The 21,134-nt window shown below is 47.0% G+C and overlaps 2 protein-coding genes and 1 long non-coding RNA gene across 3 annotated transcripts; all 3 read left to right on the forward strand.

Moving 5' to 3' along the window:
* Positions 1-2,747: 2,747 nt before the first annotated feature.
* LOC135580144 (uncharacterized) lies at positions 2,748-5,329 on the forward strand. The gene is made up of 3 exons (XM_065072756.1): positions 2,748-2,989; positions 3,972-4,418; positions 5,102-5,329. The coding sequence occupies exons 1-3, from the start codon at positions 2,954-2,956 to the stop codon at positions 5,252-5,254; spliced, it is 636 nt and encodes a 211-aa protein (XP_064928828.1). The 5' UTR covers positions 2,748-2,953; the 3' UTR covers positions 5,255-5,329.
* Positions 5,330-6,171: 842 nt separating this feature from the next.
* On the forward strand, positions 6,172-11,128 carry LOC135580060 (ral guanine nucleotide dissociation stimulator-like 1). The gene is made up of 10 exons (XM_065071359.1): positions 6,172-6,192; positions 6,284-6,492; positions 7,174-7,251; positions 7,621-7,805; positions 8,443-8,567; positions 9,210-9,425; positions 9,655-9,758; positions 9,909-9,993; positions 10,387-10,473; positions 10,774-11,128. The coding sequence occupies exons 1-10, from the start codon at positions 6,172-6,174 to the stop codon at positions 10,858-10,860; spliced, it is 1,197 nt and encodes a 398-aa protein (XP_064927431.1). The 3' UTR covers positions 10,861-11,128.
* Positions 11,129-11,223: 95 nt separating this feature from the next.
* Positions 11,224-14,235, forward strand: LOC135580145 (uncharacterized). The gene is made up of 4 exons (XR_010474408.1): positions 11,224-11,728; positions 12,010-12,148; positions 12,595-12,747; positions 13,424-14,235. It is a non-coding gene; the product is annotated as an uncharacterized LOC135580145 (long non-coding RNA).
* Positions 14,236-21,134: the final 6,899 nt, after the last annotated feature.

Below are 21,134 nucleotides of genomic sequence, written 5' to 3' on the forward strand. Positions count from 1 at the left end.
TGGGAGGGGGGCAGGGGTGGGTGAGAAGATAGGAGATGAACTGCCTGACAACAGAGGACACGTCCGCAGAAAGAACGAGTGACCTGGCACTCTGAGCAACGAACCCGGGACCCTGGAAAAAGGCGGGAAGAAGTTTTTCCGGTGCGCCATTGGAGAAGCCAAGCTCATGGCCGCCCAGCGCTGTCTTTGCTTATTGCGTTGAAATTCATCGGGAATACATTTGTGTTATTCAAGTTAATTTCGAGTCAAAATTTATTACAGGTATTAACTGATGTTTTTTCAGGTTGGCCAGAAGCATTCCCTACCAGGACAGCAAAAGTTTAGGTGACTAGAACATTGATACGTGAAATAACACCAAGGTTTGGAGTTCCAGCTGTTCTATCCTCTGATAAAGGGCCACATTTTATTTATGTGTATGTGAAGTCTTTTGCAGAGAACTTTGGAACCACAACAGAAAGGTCCGTTTCAAGACCTCCTGATATCCTTCACTGCTACCAATATTAGAGACCAGCATGCCTGGGTTCATCATTCTAGAGTGAAGAAAGCCTGTGAAACACCACGGAGGGTCACCCGGGTGCAACCCGGAAAACTATATTTTTCACAATCACCTTTTAATCTTTATAGGTGAGCAGCCTGGGTGGTGCTCATGGCATTGGGAAGAAGAAACCCCAGAGAACAAAACAAGTGGAATTTTTGGTAGATATGGGGAACACTAATTAAAACCTGGAAAGTAGAAACTCCAACCCCAGGATGGGAGGGGCCTTTTCTTGTTTTGTTAACTGCAGAAACAGCTGTTGGGAGTGCAGAGAAAGGATGGACACACGTCTCTGGAGTTAAAGGACCCCTGGCGGAAGAAAGAACCTGGAAAGTAACGCAAGAACCGGGGGAATTGAAATTGAAATTGACACAGGATCGGTGATGTAACTACTATTAGTAGTATTAATGTGAATGCCCAGTATAAATGAAAATGAGAATGGTTTAATAGTTAAAGGTGTTGAACCGAGCTGTAGATGTAATTCTCTTTATATTCGATGTTTAGGTTGTAAATGGACTGTGGTATAAGCATATCCACAAAGGGAACTTACCGACAGGACTGTGTAATACATGTCTAAGAATAGAAGATAAGGAAACCAGCGCTCGGTGGAGGATTCTGGTCGCCACTGGAAGAGCAGAAGAGAATAGCGAAGAATGGTGGGAGGTATTTACTGAAGGGGTGAATGGGAATTTAGAGAGGAATTAAAAAGAAAGCAAGAGCAACAGAAATTGGTACAGACAAGCAGTGATTGGTGTGAAGAAATAAGGCAAAAAGGCAAGGGATTACAATTACCAACAGTAGGGAAAAACCTGTTTATAGATCTTATGGAAAAGATAGCCCGGGAATTAAATGTCCCCTGGTGCTGGATATGTGGGGGGTCTCAAATGACTGAACACGTTGGACGAACCCCTTGTAAGTTCGTGTTGCGGGCAAATTCATCAAATACCTCTATTCCTCCCACTTGGTGGCCAGGTCCACCTCATGGCTATTGGTCTCGAAATTGTAGCCTGGTGGAAGAAAATGGGGTTCAGGACAGTATGTGCATTTCTGGGTTTACTGTTCATGCCATGTATGATCCCGTGCTTTATTCGGTTAATGCATTCAGTAGTCCAAGGCGTGCAAATCTCAGCCATGCCTATAGATCCTGAAATGGCAACAAAAGGAACGGGGTATAAATTAATGATTGTAAAAGATAACACCAAACCGGACCTAGCCGCCGCGAGGCAGTGCTGGCTAACTTTGAAGCCAAAGCACGAATCGATGGGATAAAAAGGGGGAATAATTGAAATAAATAACTTAAGGTTTTTCTATGGATAAACAACGTTTAATCCAATTCCTTAACTGTATTCCTTAAACACGTGTTCACTAGAGCACAAGCAAAACAGCGCTGGGTGCGCGGGGGATTCGCTCCCCAACACGCACACCTTGAACAATGAGCAGTGTGCTGAAATACAGAAAGGTGTCACATAGATAAGGTGTCTCCTCAAGGCTGCAGCTGGTGCTGTGAAACTTCTTATCTCGGCATTCGATGGGGTTCTGTTTTTTCTTAATACCATTGGTCACATACAGCTCTAAACTAGATATTCATTATGTGGCTTAAAGTTCGTTAGTAGGCCCTTATTATGTGGTTGGTTAAGCCTTAACATGTGAGTTCCCTCTACCAATATAACTTCATAAACAAGTTTCGTAGCTATTTACATAGAACTCAAGCACCTTTTCCTTTTTCCAGGTTCAGAGCCCGTGCCTCATTTGGTTATATCTGTAAACATTGAACATCTCGGCACGAATCACAACTGCATTTCTCACAACCACAATTCTCATTTCTGGGGACGGAACCCCCCTTTGCGCGGGAAGAACGTGTTCTTGATTTCAGTTGCCTACTCTTTAAAGCCTTTAGTAGAACAGTGAATAGATTGAACCGCAAAGTGAAAACATCACTGTAAATGACAAGAACTTCGTTTTTCCTTTCCCAGTTATGCTTGGACTTTGCAGTTTTGCGTTATCTGTGTTATCCTGTTGGGTGTTTCTTACTGATCAGAACATTACACAGCTTTGCGAGGTTCCTCCTCACGGAAGGCAGCAGCCCCAGACAAACCTCTATATATACACACACACATATATATCTCTGTGTGTCTGAACCCTCTGCTGTTCAGGCGCTTTGTCCGGCTGAGCAAGGGCTTGGGCTGCGGGCGGGCTGAGGGCGGGGCAAGGGGGCGCGCGCGGGAGCGGCGGCGAGCTGCGATTGGGCGGCTGCGGGCGGCACGTGCTGCCGCGAGGCCGCGTCCGGTCGCCGCGGTGCCGCCGGAGCCGTTGCCGCCGTTGCCGTCGGGGCGAGCGGTCGGTGCGAGAGAGAGAGAGCGGGAGTGCGGGGCTGGCGGAGCCGGCAGCAGCCCTGCCTGCGGACGCGGACACGGCGCCATGTGCGGGATCAGCTGCGGGCCCTGCTGCGGACGGGTAGGAGCGAGCCGGGCCCCGCCGCCCGCCCTCCCCCGGGGCTGCGGGGGACACGGGGCCGGGGGGTGGCAGCTCCGAGTGCCGAGAGAAGGGTGTTGGTGACTGCTGCCGAGGGACAAGTGAGGGGACGGGAGGAAACGCCACCAGCTGTGCCGGGGCAGGCTCGGGTTGGCTGTTGGCAACAATTCCTCACAGAAATGGGAAGGAGTGCGGTCTGGATGATCGGGTGGTGAGGTGGAGTGTGAACTGGCTGAAGGGAAGAAGCCAGAGAGTCACGGTCAATGGGGCAGAGTCCAGTTGAGGCCTGTACCCAGTGCAGTGCCTCAGGGGTCAGTGCTGGGGCCTGTATCATTCAATATATTCATCAATGACTTGGACGAGGGAATAGAGTGACTGTCAGCAAGTTTGCTGGTGACACCAAGCTGGGAGGAGTGGTGACACTGGAAGCTGTGCTGCCATCCAGAGACCTGGACAGGCTGGAGAGTTGGGCGTGGAGAAATTTAATGAAATATAACAAGGGCAAGTGTAGAGTATTGCATCTGGGTAAGAACAACCCCAGGTTCCAGTGTAAGTTGGGGAATGACCTATTAGAGAGCAGCGTAGGGGAAAGGGACCTGGGGGTCCTGGGGACAGCAGGGTGACCATGAGCCAGCACTGGGCCCTTGTGGCCAGGAAGGCCAATGGTACCTGGGGTGGGTTAGAAGGAGTTCCAGAAAGACAGGAAACTGTTGGGTTTAAAAGGCACATAGATGAGGTTCGGAGGGACACGGGGCAGTGCCAGGGGTGGGTTAACGGTTGCACTCGATGATCTCTTCCAACCAAAATGATTCTATGATCCTGTCGTACAATCTATCTTTTGCATTGTAATAGTGCCTAAAGTTCAGGGTTCATATGATCTTGTCCTGGTACTTTTGCAAGGACATAAAAAGTAAATGTGTTGCTATCTGCAATTCAAAACTGCCTTTCCGTTGTTTTCTAACAGGCTCGGAGCTTCCCCTTTCGGAACCTGTGTGTTTGGAGATGTTGGAGAAGACCAAGGAAGAGGACACCCAGGAGGAAGAGACATGAGGAAGATGTGGAGTCTCTGCACAGCCTTGAGGAGACTATGCCCAAGGCAACCAAGGAAGATGTGGAGACTCCAGTGCGCGTTGTGGAGACTGTAAGCAAGAGCAGAGAGGAAGATGCAGAGACTCCAGCGTGCATTGAGGAGAGTCCAGAGCACATTGACCAGATTGTAAGCAAGACAAGAGAGGAAGATGCGGAGATTACAAGCAAGGTATCAGACGAAGACGCAGAGACTCCAGAGCCTATTGAGAACAGTCTAAGCAAGGCAACAGAGGAAGACACCAAGACTGCAGAGTGCATAGAGGAGACTCCAAGCAAGCCAGCTGAAGAAGACATGGAGACTCCACAGAGCCTGGAAGAGAATGTGAGGAACCAGCCTGGGGAAGATGTGGAGGTTCCACAGAGCGTTCAAGGGGCAAGTCACTGGTGTACAGACGGTTCTATCTGACTAGGGGATATTTTAGAGATAAAGGAGGAAAAAACAAACAGGAAAGCATCCCCCCCAAAAAAAACAAATCTTGGCTTCCCCAAACCAGGATTTGGTTATACTGCACTCAAATCCTTTCTAATTGAGTTGTTGCTGTGCTTAAGGCTGTGGTAGTTAGTAAAGCCCTGAAACTTTAAATATTCAGGTGGTATGTATGATGAAAAAAGATTATGTGGTTGCAGGGGGACCAGTATATGTATTTCTAAAGTTAATTGCTACGTCTATTTTCAATTCTCTAGTGCTTTGCTCCTCAGCATGTATCAGCATGTTAATACAGCGGCTGTTAGTGCTGGGGTTCAGGAGATCTGCACTCTCTGGTTTAATTCTTACCTCTTTCATTGGCTTGTGCAGTAATTTGTGCACTCAGCTCCTCTCTGCTTTCAGTTAAAAGTCCAAAAATCCCCAGGTGACTAAAGGCAGCTAAGAAGTGGCAACTTAAGTGAGTGTTGTTGAGGTGTTGTGAGATCCCGGTGTTGGCATGCTGGTGTCTGCAGCCTGCGCTTGTGCAGGGACCGTGTTCCTTTCTCTCTGACCTGTTTCTCTTTGCCCTTTCCTGGCAGAGCACAACTGAGGATGGAGCTGAAGACGCACAAGAAGGAGCTGTTGACTGTGACACCCTGAGAAGAGCGCAGATCCAGCAGACTGAGGGTGAAGGAGCAAGATGGCTCGGGGTAAGTGAAGCTGGTGTGGTGGCCAAGTCCCCAGCTGATTAAAGTGTCCTCACTTCATTGCAATCAGTGCAGCTGTGGCAGTTTGAGCCAGAGGGTCAGGAGGTGGGTAGAACTTTCATGTTATGTTGCCATGTTTCTACATTTTCTTCAGGATCAAAGGCAATAATATAAGAACTTGCTGTGGTGTAGTGTCCAGGTTGGTAGTACAAAGACTATGAGTGGCAGATTTCCCACCTCTGCCTCCTGTTTTCACCAGGAGAAATATTAGAAAGTATTTTTGACCTGCGGTACATTTCCCAGCTGATGGTTTTGTGCAGGAGGTGGGGAGCATTTTGAGCATGTGTGTGTACCACAAAGACACTTCAGAAAAGCAGAATTTTCTCCCGTTCCAGGGGTGTTGTTCCTCGTACGTAGAAGGAGTTTCCAGGTCTTGGTCATATTCTCAAGGGAAGAGTTCTTACTGGTGCTGCATTTGTAGAGTGATTTGGAGGCTTTTCAGCTGAAAAGCGTTGGCTGGTAAATTATTGGATGTGTCCGAGAGAAATGCAGCTCTAACTGAAAATATCATAGAACCCGTGTTGAAAGGAATACAACAGTTTTTGTTTGAGTGAGTTGGGCTTTATTACCAATTCCTTTAAGTAGTATTGAGAAGCTTGAAATTTTTCTTAGTAACTTCTTGTAGAGGTACCAGTAGGTGAAGTAACTTAGATCTTTAAACCTTCAAGAAGTCTAATAAACCTTTCTTAAACTTTTTGATGCTAAGAAAGCATCCGGGGTTTTTGAATGCTTGGTCCTGTTATGAGAGGATGGTCAGTTTATAAGCCGACCATGAGATTACAGCTTAAGCCCTGGAAACACTTGCCTGTTTAAATAAGAAATGTCTTTATTGTCCTCCAGTAGTTGATACAGCATTTGGTATTTGGAGAGCCAAAACTGACAAAATTGTTTAGTAACTAGAGATGGACTGTTCCTGTGAAAAGGTGGAATGGAATCTGTGTTTCATCGTGCAAGCTGTGTCGGGGCTCTGGCTTCTGTCTGATTATGTGCTTTGTCTTTGTTTCCACTTTGTAGGCTGAAGGAGACCAGTTACCTGCAGAACACGCTGTCAGCCCGGACGAGACGTGCAAAAGCAGGGCCCTGAAAGCTGCAACTTTGGAAAAGCTGGTGGAGACGCTTCCAATGGCATTTGCGGATAATGACTTTACATACATCAACACCTTCCTCTCAACGTACAGGGCCTTTGCTTCCACCAGCACAGTCCTGGAGCTGCTCCTGGACAGGTAAGAGCCGGGACAGAATGGAAACTGAGCCATCATTTATTATACATGACAGGGGGATGTTGACAGGAATTTCATCCCCTACTTTTAGTGGACATGGAGTTAATAACCTGATGGACAGAGGTCGAGAATCCTGCCAAATTCAGGATTTCAGCATAAACAGACCATGTGCAAATGCACGCTGCCCACACCCCAGCTCTCATTAAAGCTGAAGCGCCGGGTGGGGAAAGCGTGCGTGGTCTGACCGGTAGGGAACCAAAATGTTCACACTCAGATGCACCATGAACTCCTCGTCACCCGTACGTAAGGAGGTGCAAGGTGTGGTTTGACAGGAGCTGTTCCAGCTGCCGCCAGGGCTCTCCCCGCAGGTCTCTGGAGGCTCAGTGTCCCCAGCTGAGCTCCCTATGGCTGTGGCTGCGCCGCTCCTGTCAGAGGGACCACGGGTCTGCCTGGTTTAGGCTGGGTTTGCTTTGCAGTGCACGGGGACATGTGCAAACCCTTCATCTCTCCTCAGCTTCCCCGGCCACGGTGGAATTGTCCAGCATGAAGCCCTTGTCTTCATGCCAGTTGTATATGAATATGCCAATATGTATATATTTATGCCAGTTTTATATGGATAACGCTATTTGGGATTTTGCTTTTGCTCAGTAGAGGTTCCTCTAAACAGCCATCTCATTTTTCCAGATACGGAAACCTGGAGATCTCAGGCTCTGAAGAGCGTGGAAGCCAGAATTCCCCCGGATCCAGCACAGTGCTCAGGACGTAAGTTTGGTTTTGCAGCGCCCAGCGAGCCCCAGTCAGGGTTCGGTGCTGGAGCGGGACGTGGGCAGCAGAGCTGTTGTTTCCAATAATACAACCCAGAGAAAATCTTTAATTATTTTGAATGACTGCGCTAGTTTCTCAAGGTGTAATTGAGGAAGCAGCCTTTAGTTTCCTATGAAGTATTATCTTAATAATATTTCTTGCATAAAACGAACAAATTAAACTCTCTGCTCGCAGAAGTGTCCATGCTGCCTTCACGTGGGGGATGAATGTCTCAGTGTTCCTGTTGTTGTATTAGGTACAGATCCATGCCATTGCATCAATAGCTGCTGCATACAACCCATGTGCTCTCTCTGAATTTGCTCACAGTGCGATCGCATCGATTTTACAAGCCTGGCTCGACCAATGTGCCGAGGATTTCCAAGAGCCGCCCGACTACGTGTGTCTGCTGAAGGTGCTGAGTTATCTGAAGAAGAACATGCCCGGCTCTGACCCGGAGAAGAGGGCGCAGAACCTCCTGGAGCAGTTCCAGAAAGAAGAACTGGAGAATGATGGTAAAGTACCTTTCTCTGCTGTCTGGGTGTTCTCCCAGCGTCAAGCCTGACACGTCCCCTTATCCAGGGCACAAAGTTCCTGTGCCATGAGCCGAAAAGTCATAGGAGCTCATGTAGTATGTGAATGAGAACTGGAATCAACTTCCAGCATTAGTGGAGGGACTGAGTTCTTCTATGTGCATTATTCTCACGTTGGCTGCGTGTTTTATCAGAGCCTGTTGGCTCTGGAGAACACAACGGTAGGACTGGTGTGCAGAAAAGGCCCAGGTTTAGACTTAGTGCTGCGGCAGCCGAGGCTGCTGATCCATTCTGTTCATCCCGTGAGAGGGGCGGACTTGCCGGGAGGGGCGGCCAGAACAGGTGACCCAAAGTGGTTAGAGAATGGGTTAAGGCACTTCTCAGCTAAGAGAACCTGAACAGCTCAGGTCTCCCTGTTTCTTTTTCTTCTACCTGCTCTTTGCCAATTTAGTCTTTTGTTCCTTCCCTTTCTCACTAAAATGTGCAGCACAGTGAGGCCGTTACACCAGGCAGGTCCCTTTGCATGTTCTGCTATTAGATGTAGGGATTTTTCAAATATCTGCTTTGATTAATTGTTTTCTGTATAAATTCACTGACTCGTGTTTCCCACGCTGGCCAGACGCGTTCCACAGCCTTTCTCCCTGCAACCTGGATGAGGAAGAGGAACTGGAGATCAGCGGTGCACAGGAATTCTCATTGTTCCAAGAAGAGCTGGTGGCAGAACAGCTGACGTACATGGACGCGGTATGTCGATCATACGTGTTACCTGAAATGCTCGGGGAAATGGTTCTGGGCTTCTAATTGTCTGTTTGTTTCTTAACTTATATCAATGTCAGTCTGGCGTTCCAGAACCGCTCTGTTGCTGGGACACAGAGCACAGCTCTGCTTGGTTATCCAAACTCGCTTCATTGATTGGGCTTTTCCTTCAGTTCTTCTGAAGGTGTTTGTCTTTTATTTACAGTGTGAATGTAGACTGTGTAGCCTCTTTTGCAAAGTTTAATATTTGACCCCTGAGAAATAGCGTATTTTGACTGTATTTTAGGCTACCTCACCTGAAGGTGTATAAGTACTTTTAACTGTAGTGCTCCAATTTGGTTTATTTGTATCAATCTCTTTCAAAAATAGCATTATATGGAATTTTTTCCCCTTCATAATGTAAGTGATAGAAAGGTGTCTCTTATTTTGCCAGGACTGTTTAGCTGACAGTTCTTTTAGGACATCAGGCCTAAAGAGTTATAGCCAAGTGTATATTTTAAACTAAGAGAAAACCAATATTTCCCTTTTAATACCATATTAGCTTCAGATGCAGTTTGCACTGTAAACATGCATTTCTTGCTGTGGGCAATAGCGATCCAGGCTGACTTGGACACCTCTGTTTCCCTCTAGACACTCTTCAAGAACGTTGTGCCCCACCACTGCCTGGGCTGCATCTGGTCCCGCAGGGACAAGCAAGAGAACAAACACCTGGCACAGAGCATCAGAGCCACCATCTCGCAGTTCAACGCCGTCACCAACTGCGTGGTCAGCACCGTCCTGGACAGCAGAGAATTAAAGACACGGCAACGAGCGAAGACCTTGGAGAAGTGGATCCGTATCGCACGTGTAAAGCGTTTATTGACGACTGTTTAACGTTCCTTGTGCGGGTGCCGTGGAGCTGGGAGGGGGCAGGGGGGTTGTTGGGGAGTGATATTTTGGATGCTCAGTATTTTTGGAGCTGCCCGCTTAGCAGGGAGAATGTGCAGCGAGCAGGACACGGGGCAGACAGAAGAGCACTGACTGTTGGTGGTGCTGACGTTTAACGCTCCTGTGTTTCTAACCGCTCCTTTCACAGCAATGTAGGATCCTGAACAACTTTTCGTCTTTGAAGGCCATTGTTTCCGCACTGCAGTCCACCTCCGTTTATCGCCTGAAGAAGACCTGGGCCTGCGTTCCAAAGTAAGGCTGTGCAGTGTGTCACTGGATGTGTTTTGGTGCTTTTATCTTTTATGTGCCCAACCGTTAACGATTCATGAGAAAAAAATAGTACCCTGATCTGATTCAGAGTGCTTACAAACAACTTAAATGATTTAACCTTTTCCTGTACAGGGACACAATGCTGATGTTTGAAGAGCTCTCAGAAATCTTCTCCGACTGTGACAACTTTGCGACGAGCAGGGAGCTGCTGCTGAAGGTGGGAATGAGCTTGAGTCGCCAGGCTGGTGATCTCACCCAAAGCCGAGCTCAGCCCTGTTCCTAACCAATGAACTCCCGTATGCGGTGCTTTGGGGAAGACGGGTCTGTAAATCCCGGCTTTTCTGCTGGGGCGAGAGGTGCCGCACAGCGAGATTTGACGCAGATGAGTTACGAATGAGCACTTGGGCTTTATAGCGCTCTGTACAGACATGAACCGCTGGCTAAGATCCTAAGGATGGTGTCATGAAAGCATCATTGACAAGAGCACTGTTTGGTGAAGCAGATGAGTTGTATTTTGTTTGCTAACACAGGAGTATTCTAGCATTCTAATTAGTATTATTCGTTATTATTTCTCAGTCAATTAATCCACCATTGCTCTGCCCGTTTGCAGGGAGTCACCCAAGGCACGGTACCTTACCTGGGTACCTTCCTCACAGACCTCGTCATGCTGGACACAGCCCTTCAGGACTATCTCGAGGTAATTTGGGGCAATTTTTGGAATCCTAAATATGCTCCCTCCCTTCCAGACACTGTATCTGGTCCTGTGTCTTCCCATGGGTTCTAGTGCAGTTCTTAGAAATAGAGGAATCTATTTGAAAAATAGACTCAGGCACACGAGTGCTGTGGTTTATCCTAGAGCTGGAAACAGGTCTTTGCAGAAGCCCTTGCTCAGGGCAGCTCTGGCCTTTCCCTTGGTGTCGCTACTTCATCCTGTTTGTGATTAACTCAGCCCAGCCTGTGCTCTTCTCCTCTGATCCCTTCTCTGTCCTTCCAACAGGGCGGCCTGATCAACTTTGAGAAGCGGCGAAGGGTGAGTGGAACGTTGACTGTTCTGTGGTCGTTAGTTGCTGACGCTCTCTGCTAGAGCGTTCTCTTGGCGAGGCCTGTTGTCTTTGCTCGGGCGTATCCAACAGCCGCTCACGTTACTGCAGATGGTGAGTGTGAGTGTGAGCGCACGACGTGCAGAGCCGGGGAGGATCAGGCTCTGCTGTCATCACAGGCACCTCTAGTTATGTCCCTCGCTTAGTGCCTGAGAACCAGCTCCGTACAGAGCGGGATTCCTCTCTCGGCGCCGCTCTGGCCACGCAGGGCTGAGCGGGAAGGCTGAGCTGCAGAGCTGCATTGTTGGAAACAGTGGTTCTGGACATAGTCACTTCTTCAACTGAACCCGACCTGCGGGTCAAACTCAGTCTGTCCTGCATCTGTTGCTGCGTGTGGGTAGGATATTAACGAGACCGGCTTTATTTTTCTAATTGGAATTCCTATTTTATTATTTGTTTTCTTAGGAATTTGAAGTAATCGCACAAATTAAGCTCTTGCAGTCCTCATGTAACAGCTATTGCATGTCAGCAGATGAGAAATTCGTGCAGTGGTTTAGGAGGCAGCGGCATTTAAGTGATGAGGAGAGGTAGGGTCTCAGCCCAGCTGGCGAAGCAGCTTTTCTTGCCCCGCAGGCAGGTTCAGGTTCTCTCAGCCTTGAGCTCTGCGCTGCCAGGAGCTGCTCCCGGAGAGTGGAAATACACCCGCACAGAGCTGCGCTCCTCCTTGTGGGGATGCCACCCTCTGGGGCGTGGGAATGGCCCAGGGCTTCTCAAATATGGCCACTCTGAGATATTTAACTGATGGTGTTGCCTGTTCTGCAGTTTCCGGCTTTCACGCGAAATTGAAGGAGCTGTTGACAAGAGTGTCGCATCGGCCAAAGCTCAGAGGAGCGTGGTGAAGAGATTCAGCCTGTGAGTATAACGGTTTGGTGCCTGAATATCAACTGGAATAAATCAAACACCAGCTGACAAACCTGGCTGGGGATCCAGAACACTGGATTTTAGTGCTGGATTATAAATTCAATTCACATTTGCAGCAGCAATACAGAGTAAATAAGGACAGAGTCTAATTTGCTATACACACACAAACAATAGGCCACTCGAGACAGGAAAGCACAACAGCAGGTCAGCTTGTTGAAGCAAGTGCCAGCTTTGCTCAGCCCAGCTCTGCTGCGCTTTCTTTTCTCCCCTAGGCCGTTCCTGGGCTTGGGGGTGAGCGCCCACAGCACACCCGTCAACGCGCAGCCCAAACCTGCTCCAGGTGGGAGCTCTGGGGACAGCACCGTCACCATCGTCCCTCCCACCGACACTGCCGAGGAGCCTCAGCACAAGGTAGGGCCTGGGCCCTGTGTTCAGCACAGACAGCCTGTGCGAGGCTGCTGACGCTGCCGGCGGCCCCAGGCGCTTGCCCAAGCCTGTGGGTCTTGACTAGAGCGTTGCTTGCGGTGGAATGGAGGGCCCTGAGCTCTGGGAAAGGCAGTTGTGGGGGGAAAGCTCATCTGCATCAGCCCAGCCTAATTCTGGGGCAGGCAGAGCAGCTGGGCTTTGACCTGCCAGGAACTGCCCAGGCCAGTCTTGTCTGGGCTGGGTTCCGTTCCCAGGGAGCTTTGTCCTACAGCCTCTGCTCTCTTGACCTGAACTGCCTTCACTGGGTTGCTGAAGCCCTTGTTGAGGCTGTTGTGCTCAAGAGTGTCATCTTTAGCTTTTGGATCTTTTCAATTAACTGGTAATCAATGTGTTTGATCTCGTGTCCCCCCTTGCTGCCATCTGGTGACAAGTGCTCCAAGAAGTGCCCCGACTCCGTGACTCCCATTGCAACCAAAGACGTGCCGCCAGTCCTGCCAGTTTACAACCAACAGAACGGAGAGAGCTGCATCATCCGGACCAGCGTAGAGGAGGACAGAAGTGGCAACATCTACAGGAGCATCCTGGTGAGTGGTGGGAACAGCAAAACGCTGTTCTGTGGGTGATGTTTTCACCCCAGGTGCCTTGAATGGTGCTTTTAGTTTTGGAAACACCTGTTCACTGATCAAACCTCCTTGACAAGGAAAATGACAGATGTTAGAAATCAAAACCTGTGGAGCAGGGGATGAATGAGAGGTTTGCAAAGAGCATCTCTCAAGGTTTCTGCTCTAGAAATTGAAGCTTGTCTTTGATCAACAATGCCAAGTGCAGCACTCTGAGCAAGTGCCGGCTTTGCTGCCCCTGCTCTTCTGCCAGCGCCGGCTGTTGTGTGTCCAGCTCAGCCCTGGGGTGTGTGACTGTGGCACAAGGTGCCCCTTCCCCAGCAAACCCAGCTACAAGGCCCCGAATCTTTGCAGGACATCCAGAAAGTGTTTAGCACAGGAGACTGTGGATTAATGGATGTGAGCAAACAGCAGCTGGGGCAGCTATTGCTGTGGATTCGACGGCTGCTGAGAACAAGGTCTCACCTCTGCAAGTGGGTGCTCTGGAGAGCAGAGGCTGTGATTTGCTGCTGCGTTTCTAGAGCAGCGTCTGTTGTCTTGCAGTAAATCAGCCACCAGGTGTCCCAAAGAGCATGTTTTAGTATCTGGCCGAATCTAGGACGCAGTTCCCAACCGAGTCCTTGCCACTCTCTGTCTGCAGCTGACTAACCAAGAGAAGGCTCCTGCTGTCATCCAGAGAGCCCTGGAGAAGCACAGCCTGCAGTGTGGCTCGGCCGAGGATTACGAGCTGGTACAGATCATCTCCGAGGACAAAGGTGGGGAAGCAGAACTCTGCTGCTGCTGCTTGAACGGTGCTGCTGCATTTTGACGGCAAGAGTGACACGCGAAGCGACGTCAGGAACGCCACGGACACGTTGTCACAGCTGCCGGTGAGAATAAACCCCTAAGGCTGAGTGGTGCGCCAACTCACGCTGGCTCTGCTCCCTCTCTTGCAGAGCTGGCGATCCCACCCAAGGCGAACGTGTTCTACGCCATGAACACCCAGGCCAACTTCCATTTCATCCTGAGGAGAAAAGCTGCAGCACAGGAGGAGCCTGCGCCCCATGGATTTTAATGGTTGAGCCTTCTATAGGATTTACTGCTTATATTATAACTATGGAAACTTTTTTTCCTCCAGGTTTAGTCGGGAGTTGATATATTTCAATATGTGACCTGTATCTAATGTTTGAGCTTTGTATAATATTTAATATTTATATAACAAGTCTATTACCTTTTTTCCAGTTTTTGTCTGCAGTTCATGTATTGTAATACTTGATGTTTTTATCATATTTAATCTTTACATACTTGCATAGAAACATTCATTAGTATATAACCCTTTTTCCACTAAATTCTGCTTGGAGTTACTATATTTCAGTAGCTTAGCTTTACAGAATATTTGAGCTTTGTATAATATTTAATATCTTTAGAATAAGTACATAACATTTTTTCCACTAATTTCTAATTGGAGTTAATATATTTAAATGTTGTATCTGTATATAATATTTGAGCTTTATTTAATATTTTTATTTACTGTACTAATATTTATTTTTTATATTTTTATTTAAGGTACTGATATTTAATATTTTTATTTAATATACTAATATTTAATATTTATTTAATATGTACATAGACCTTATCCAATAATTCTTGTCTGGAGTTGATACATTATTTCATCTTTATATAATATTTGATCTTTGTAGAATATTTAATATTTATATGATAAATATATCAACTTTTTTCTACCAATTTTTGTCTGGAGTGAATATATTTTAATGTTTGGTCTGTATATAGTGTTTGAGCTTCATATAATACTTATATATACATATGAAATAAATAAGTTAATAGATATTAATAATTGAGCTTTATATAATACATCACCTTTATTTAATATTTATCTAATAAATACTTGAACTTTTTCCACCTCTTCTTATCTGGCGTTAAAATATTTTAGTATTTGATCCCTATGTAATATTTAATCTTTACACAGATGGAACATCTCTGTAATAAATACGGAACTTTTTTCCACTAATTCTTCTCTTGAGTTAATATAGTTTAAGATTTGAGCTTTTATAGAATACAAAACCTTTATTTAATACATACTCTTTATTTATAGAATAAATATGTGAGCTTCTTTTCCCACCAATTCTTGTCTGGAGTTAAAATATTTTAATATTTGATCCTTATGTAGTATTTAATCTTTAGCTAATATGTAATGTTTCTATAATAAATACGTAAAGTTTTTTCCACTCATTTTAGTCTGGAGTTAATATATATGAATGTTTTATTTTGCATTATACTTAGTCTTTATATAATAGTTACTATTTATATAATAAATGTGCAAACGTTTTAACACCAATTCTTGTCTGGAGTTAGTATATTTTAATTATTGATCTCTAAATAATATTTGACCTTTATATGATATTTCGTCTTTATATTATATGTAATATTTCTTTAATAAATAGATTAGCTTTTGACCACTAATTTTTGTCTGGAGTTAATATATTTTAATGTTTGATTTTGTATTCTATTTAATCTTTATTTAATATTAAACATTTCTATAATAAATACTTGAACGTTTTCCCACCAATTCTTGTCTGGAGTTAGTGTATTTTAATGTTTGATCTTTATATAATGTTTGAGCTTTGTATAATATTTAATGTGTCTATAATAAATAGATAAACTCTCTACCACTAATTTGTGTCTGGGGTTAATGTATTTAAATATTTGATCTTTATGTGACATTCAATCTCTACGTAACCTTTACTGTTCCTATAATAAACATGTCAACTTTCCCCCTCCCCAGTGTCTGCGTTCATCTCTTTTCCTCTCTGAGACTTCCCCGTGCTCTGAGAGTTTCCACCTTTTCCCCGTTGTCTCAATCACGGCGTTTGTTGCTCCTGGCAAAAAGCCGACCCCGAATTTAAGCTCCTCTTGCTTTCCGGTTGTACTGAAACTACCCAGGGGACAACACACACCAACACAACCTTAACCCATTTCCCTCAGACCCACACAACCTATTTGCGCACCGGGAATTCCACACTGAGTACCGAGGGCACAACAGCACAGAGAGAGCTGTCAGGTGCTGGGGACAGCCTTGGAACCGGTGATGTGCACCAGCCCTGCCTGTGACCTTGTGTGAGCAGCTCGACTTGCTGCTCGCCATGGGGAAACTGCTCCTGGCTCCGGGTCTGTCACCCCTCACTGCGGGGTCCCCACCAGCCGCGGCTCCGGGGGCTTCGCTCTCGTGCTCCAGAGCAGAGGACAAACCCCACACCGCAAGGAGAACACAACAACTCCTGAAGCAGCCGAGCGAACGTCCCTGTTCAGCTCTGCTGACAGCGTCTCGTTCTCCAGAGCTACAGCCTCACGCGTGACCCCACACGAGGCGGCTCCGCGTTGGGGCTGCGGGTGCAACACCCGCCAGAGGCTCCGCAGGGACGGCCCTGCCCGAGCGGAGCCACGAGCCCGCTGCACAGGAAAGGGGAACAGAGCAGGACAGCGCAGAAGGGTTTGCACGGGCTCCTGCCTTTCCAAAACACCGTGAGTTCTGAGCAGGGAGAGCCCGGACAACACCAGCCCAGGAGCTGAAAGCGCAGAGCGTTGGCACACGTGGGGTCACCTGCTGCACTGACGGCTGTTTAAGGTCACCCTGGGAAGCAGCCTCATGTTTCCACTCAGATGCGCAATTGCTCTGACCATAGAAAGAGGGAAAAAAAGAGCACAAACACTGAAAAATGAGCCAGTGTGTTTAACCACCATTCACATTTCTAGGGAAGGAACCCCCCTTTGTGCGGGAAGAACACGTTCTTGATTTCAGTTGCCTATTCTTTAAAACCTTTAGTAGAATAGTGACCCCCTGGTTTCCCAGCGCTGAAATAAAAGCACCGCATATAACTATGTCCGTGGTTATGTGTTTCGTTTGCTAACATTCTTGGCGACCACGCAGGGACCTCGTGGGCACCGCTGAGTGGATCGCGTCTCCATCCTGCTCCGGCTAGCACCCCGGTATTCTTGGGGTGCGCATCGGACGCGACCGACCCTCGGCTGCTCTCGACGGACCTGTGATTGGTAAGAAGGTGCTTTTATTATTTGGCTCCTGGGTTTTAGGTAGCTAATATTTGGTTTGGTTTGGTAGCCTGCCGGTCAGACGCGGCGAAAGCCACGCTGGGTTGGGCAGGGAGCTCCCGAGGTACAGCCGAGGCGCCGTCCGTCAGACAGAGGGAAACCTCTGCAGGGTCGGCATTTGGTTTGGTTTGTGTATTCGTTTGGTTTGGTTTGTGTATTTGTTTTGGTTTGGTTTGTGTATTCGTTTGGTTTGGTTTTGTTATAGTCAAATATGACTCTGGAAAGTGAGAATAACTTCTATTAAAGCCAAATGATCAGAGCAGCGCCGGGCGGCCGGGCAGTCACTGCTCCACCCCAGGCACGGGAACTGGTTACAGAAGAAACAGTGTTTATATACGTCTGTAAGTACACACCCCGATCTTCTTCCTGATTGGTTAGCTGGGTTGCTATGCTGTCCTCGCACAGCAGAGCACATCCCCCTCCCCATGAGCACACCACATCTTTCCCGCCAAAACTTGCAACATTTTCCCGCCAAAACTCGCAACAACAGAATGTGACGAACTATGGCGGTTTAACAGCTACATAACTCAGCAAATCGTTAACCACTAACATACTCCCGGTTTGATTAGCAAATTTACTTTAGTTATGCAATTTATAACAGTTTGGTTTGTGTAATAAAGAATTCTAAGTGTTAGAGATGTTTGTTCATTAACACTTGTTAATAGGAAACGCTCAGGGGTTATTGTGCAACATGGGAAGCCCCTGCCCTTTGTTCTGCAATTGCCTTCAATGTTCGGTCCTCTAAAGGTGGGAGGGGGCAGGGGTGGGTGAGAAGAGAGGAGATGAACTGCCTGACAACAGAGGACACGTCCGCAGAAAGAACGAGTGACCTGGCACTCTGAGCAACGAACCCGGGACCCTGGAAAAAGGCGGGAAGAAGTTTTTCCGGTGCGCCATTGGAGAAGCCGAGCTCATGGCCGCCCAGCGCTGTCTTTGCTTATTGCGTTGAAATCCACGGGAATACATTTGTGTTATTCAAGTTAATTTCGAGTCAAAATTTATCACAATTTGGTGCCGTGACTCGGATGAAGGATATTCGGTGGCAACCCCTCTAAGGGAGGCGCCCCGCTTCTTTTTTTAAGCGGCCCTTGTGGGACTCTTGTCACCGGATCCTTCACCGACGAACATTCTAAATTGCGATAAGCAAAGTAAATGCCGGCAGCCCCTTAAACTTTGTGCACGAAGACCCGAGTGAAGACGCAGGACGCGTGAGTGTAGGCCGGTTCTCCACTGGGTTGGGGCTGGGATTCCTGAGATACAGCGGAGGGGATCTCAGAAGATGGGACAGAGGAAAAGTAGGCATTCTGTTCCCATGGGAGGGCAACCGCAGGAAAGGCTTCCCCAATTCCTCCAGATAGTCCGTTAGGATCAATTATTAGGTATTGGGATGATTACCCCTCTAGGCGGGGTGAAAGCAAAACGAAAATGATACATTATTGTATGGAAGTTTGGGGTGGTAAAGAGATCCGTAGAGACCACCTGTATTGGCCAGTTTTCGGATCATTTGAGGACTGGATCTGTCATGCTTTAAACATTTATGTTAATTCAAAGGAGCCTTTTAGTTCAGAAGAAAGCGAATATGCATTATTATGGATGAGATCAGAGACTAGGGTTAATCTATACCCGTTAAAAGAAAAGGGGGGTGATAAACATGGCCGCCAGAGAAATAAGCGGCATGAGGAAGAGATCCCGATGACACCCCCACCTTATGTACCACCACCGCCACCCCCGGTACCAGTTCCTAGCCCAGTCCCAGCCCACCCCCTTCGGCACCGAACCCAGAGGGTTCGCATGACAACCAGTCCACGGGGCCTGTCACGCGTAGCAAGACTGGACAACAGCAACAGCAAACACCAGGGCAGCTATATCCGCTGCGAGAGATCGCCATGGGAGGGCCTCAGGCGGGAATGGGATATGTGGCGGTACCTCTTAATTCCGGGGATGTTCGAGATTTTAAAAAGGAAATGGGGAGTTTGCTAGAAGACCCGTTGGGAGTAGCGGAGCGGGTTGACCAATTTTTCGGGCCCAATGTATCCACGTGGGACGAGCTGCAGTCGATAGTAGGAATATTGTTCACTGCAGAAGAGAGGGGAATGATCCGTAGGGCCGGTATGTGGATTTGGGATGAACAGCATCAGCAAGGTCCTGCAGCCGACACTAAATGGCCGCTGCAAAGACCCGACTGGAACAATCAGGATCCATTACATAGGGGCCATATGCAAGACCTACGGACTATATTAGTCCCAGGCATTAGAGAGTCTGTTCCAAGGGGTCAGAACATTGGCAAGGTATTTAGTGAACACCAAAAGAAAGATGAAACACCTACAGAGTGGTTGGAACGGCTCAGGAAAAACTTACCAGCTGCATTACTAGTAGAAGAAGCACAGAAAATAACATTTGGAGGAGAATTGCATGTTTTGACACCACATAATATATGAGGGGTTTTGCAACAAAAATCTGATAAATGGATAACAGATTCTAGGTTGTTAAAATACGGAAGTATTTTAATTGAATCCCCTAAATTAACCCTAGAAATTACTTCCTTGCAGAACCCCACATAGTTATTATATGGGGAATCTAGCGAACAATTAGCACATGATTGTTTGCAAACAATGGAAGAGCAAACAAAAATAAGACCTGACTTAGAATAAGAGGAATTGTCAGAAGGAGAAAAATTGTTTGTAGATGGCTCCTCTGGAGTCATTGAAGGGAAACGTAAATCAGGATATGGGGTAATAAATGGAAAAACTAATAAGGTCTTAGAATCAGGGCCATTAAATCCTGGGTGGTCAGCACAAGCCTGTGAGTTGTATGCCGTTTTAAGAGCCTTACAATGGATCGGCACGGGTAGTGGAACTATATATACAGATTCGAAGTATGCATTTGGGGTAGTACATACATTTGGTAAAATTTGGGAAGAACAAGGGTTGATAAATTCCCAAGGGAAAAACTTAATACATCAGGAATTGGTCACACAAATGTTGGAAGAAATAAGAAAACCTAGAGCAATAGCAGTGGTTCATGTAAAGGGACACCAGAAAGGCCTGAATCCCATGATTAGGGGAAATAACCTTGCAGACGAAGAAGCAAAAAGGGCGGCCTTTTTAAATCTTAATTTTAATTTAAGATATAATTAATTAATTAATAATTAATAATTAATTAATAAATCTTAATTCTGAGCCAGCTGTATTGCAGCTGGTGTTGTTCTGTGGATAGACTGATTTGGATCGAAAACTAATGCAAGGGATTGATGCTTAATATGCTGTTTATTGACACCTGTAAGAAATTACCAAAGGTAGGAGCTGAGGGACGTAACTATTGCTCAGCTAACTGGAATTGCATATAAAGTTTATAGTGGCAGGAATGAAATGAAGAGGCCAGAGGAGCCCAAGCCTGTGCCCGGCAGCTCCCCCTGGATCAGCTGCGGCGGGAAGAGCAGAAGTAAATACGGTTATTAAAGGAGGGTGAGTCCAATTACAACACCCCTATGTTGCCTGTCCGCAAGCCAGATGGGTCATGTTGGGTGGTTCAGGACTTAGGAGCTATAAACAAAATAGCTGAGGACCTCTGCCCAGTGGTAGCAGACCCATACACCCTTCTGAGAGTATTAACACCTCATTTGACTTGGTTTATCGTTTTAGATTTAAAAGATGCTTTCTTTTGCCTCCCTCTCCGTGAAGCCAGCCAGACAATACGTGCATTTGAGTGAGAGAACCCTAAAAATAAATGTAAAACCCAGCTCCCATGGACGGTGTTGCCACAAAGATTCACAAATAGCCTGACAATATTTGGAAATCAGCTTGCTAAAGGTTTTGAATCCTGGGAAGCCTCGTCTGATGAGAGACAGATGCTACAATATGTGGATGACATTTTAATCGCTACTAGAACCAAGGAGACGTGCGTGACCTGGACCCCATGGACCAGAAACAGCTGCAATGGAATAAGGAAGCCACACGAGCCTTTGAAGAACTTAAAAGGGCTTCGATGTCAGCGCCTGCTGCCATTTCTCCTATTGTTTCTCGAGAAGCAGGGAATAGCCTTGGGTGTATTGGCACAGGATCTTGGCCCATGTCGACGAGCAGTGGCCTGTTTCTCCAAACAGTTAGACCCAACTGCAAAGGGGTGGCCTGGATGCCTGCGGGCAGTTGCTGCAGTGGTACTGAATATACAGGAGGTCCAGAGATTCGCCATGGGTCAGAAAATGACTGTGCTAGTATCGCACACAGTGTCTAACAAGACGGTGTAGA

The sequence above is a fragment of the Columba livia genome, chromosome 8 (assembly GCF_036013475.1).
Source record: "Columba livia isolate bColLiv1 breed racing homer chromosome 8, bColLiv1.pat.W.v2, whole genome shotgun sequence".
In the NCBI taxonomy this organism is placed as follows: Eukaryota; Metazoa; Chordata; class Aves; order Columbiformes; family Columbidae; genus Columba; species Columba livia.

Bases quoted from the DNA above. Each gene is read 5' to 3' on its own strand.
- LOC135580144 (XM_065072756.1), top strand. From the start codon at position 2,954: ATGTGCGGGATCAGCTGCGGGCCCTGCTGCGGACGG. The intron at 2,990-3,971 runs GTAGGAGCGAGC...GTTTTCTAACAG, and splicing joins GCGGGCCCTGCTGCGGACGG to GCTCGGAGCTTCCCCTTTCG. The intron at 4,419-5,101 runs GTGAGGAACCAG...CTTTCCTGGCAG, and splicing joins CACAGAGCCTGGAAGAGAAT to AGCACAACTGAGGATGGAGC.
- LOC135580060 (XM_065071359.1), top strand. From the start codon at position 6,172: ATGGACTGTTCCTGTGAAAAG. The intron at 6,193-6,283 runs GTGGAATGGAAT...TCCACTTTGTAG, and splicing joins TGGACTGTTCCTGTGAAAAG to GCTGAAGGAGACCAGTTACC. The intron at 9,994-10,386 runs GTGGGAATGAGC...GCCCGTTTGCAG, and splicing joins GCAGGGAGCTGCTGCTGAAG to GGAGTCACCCAAGGCACGGT.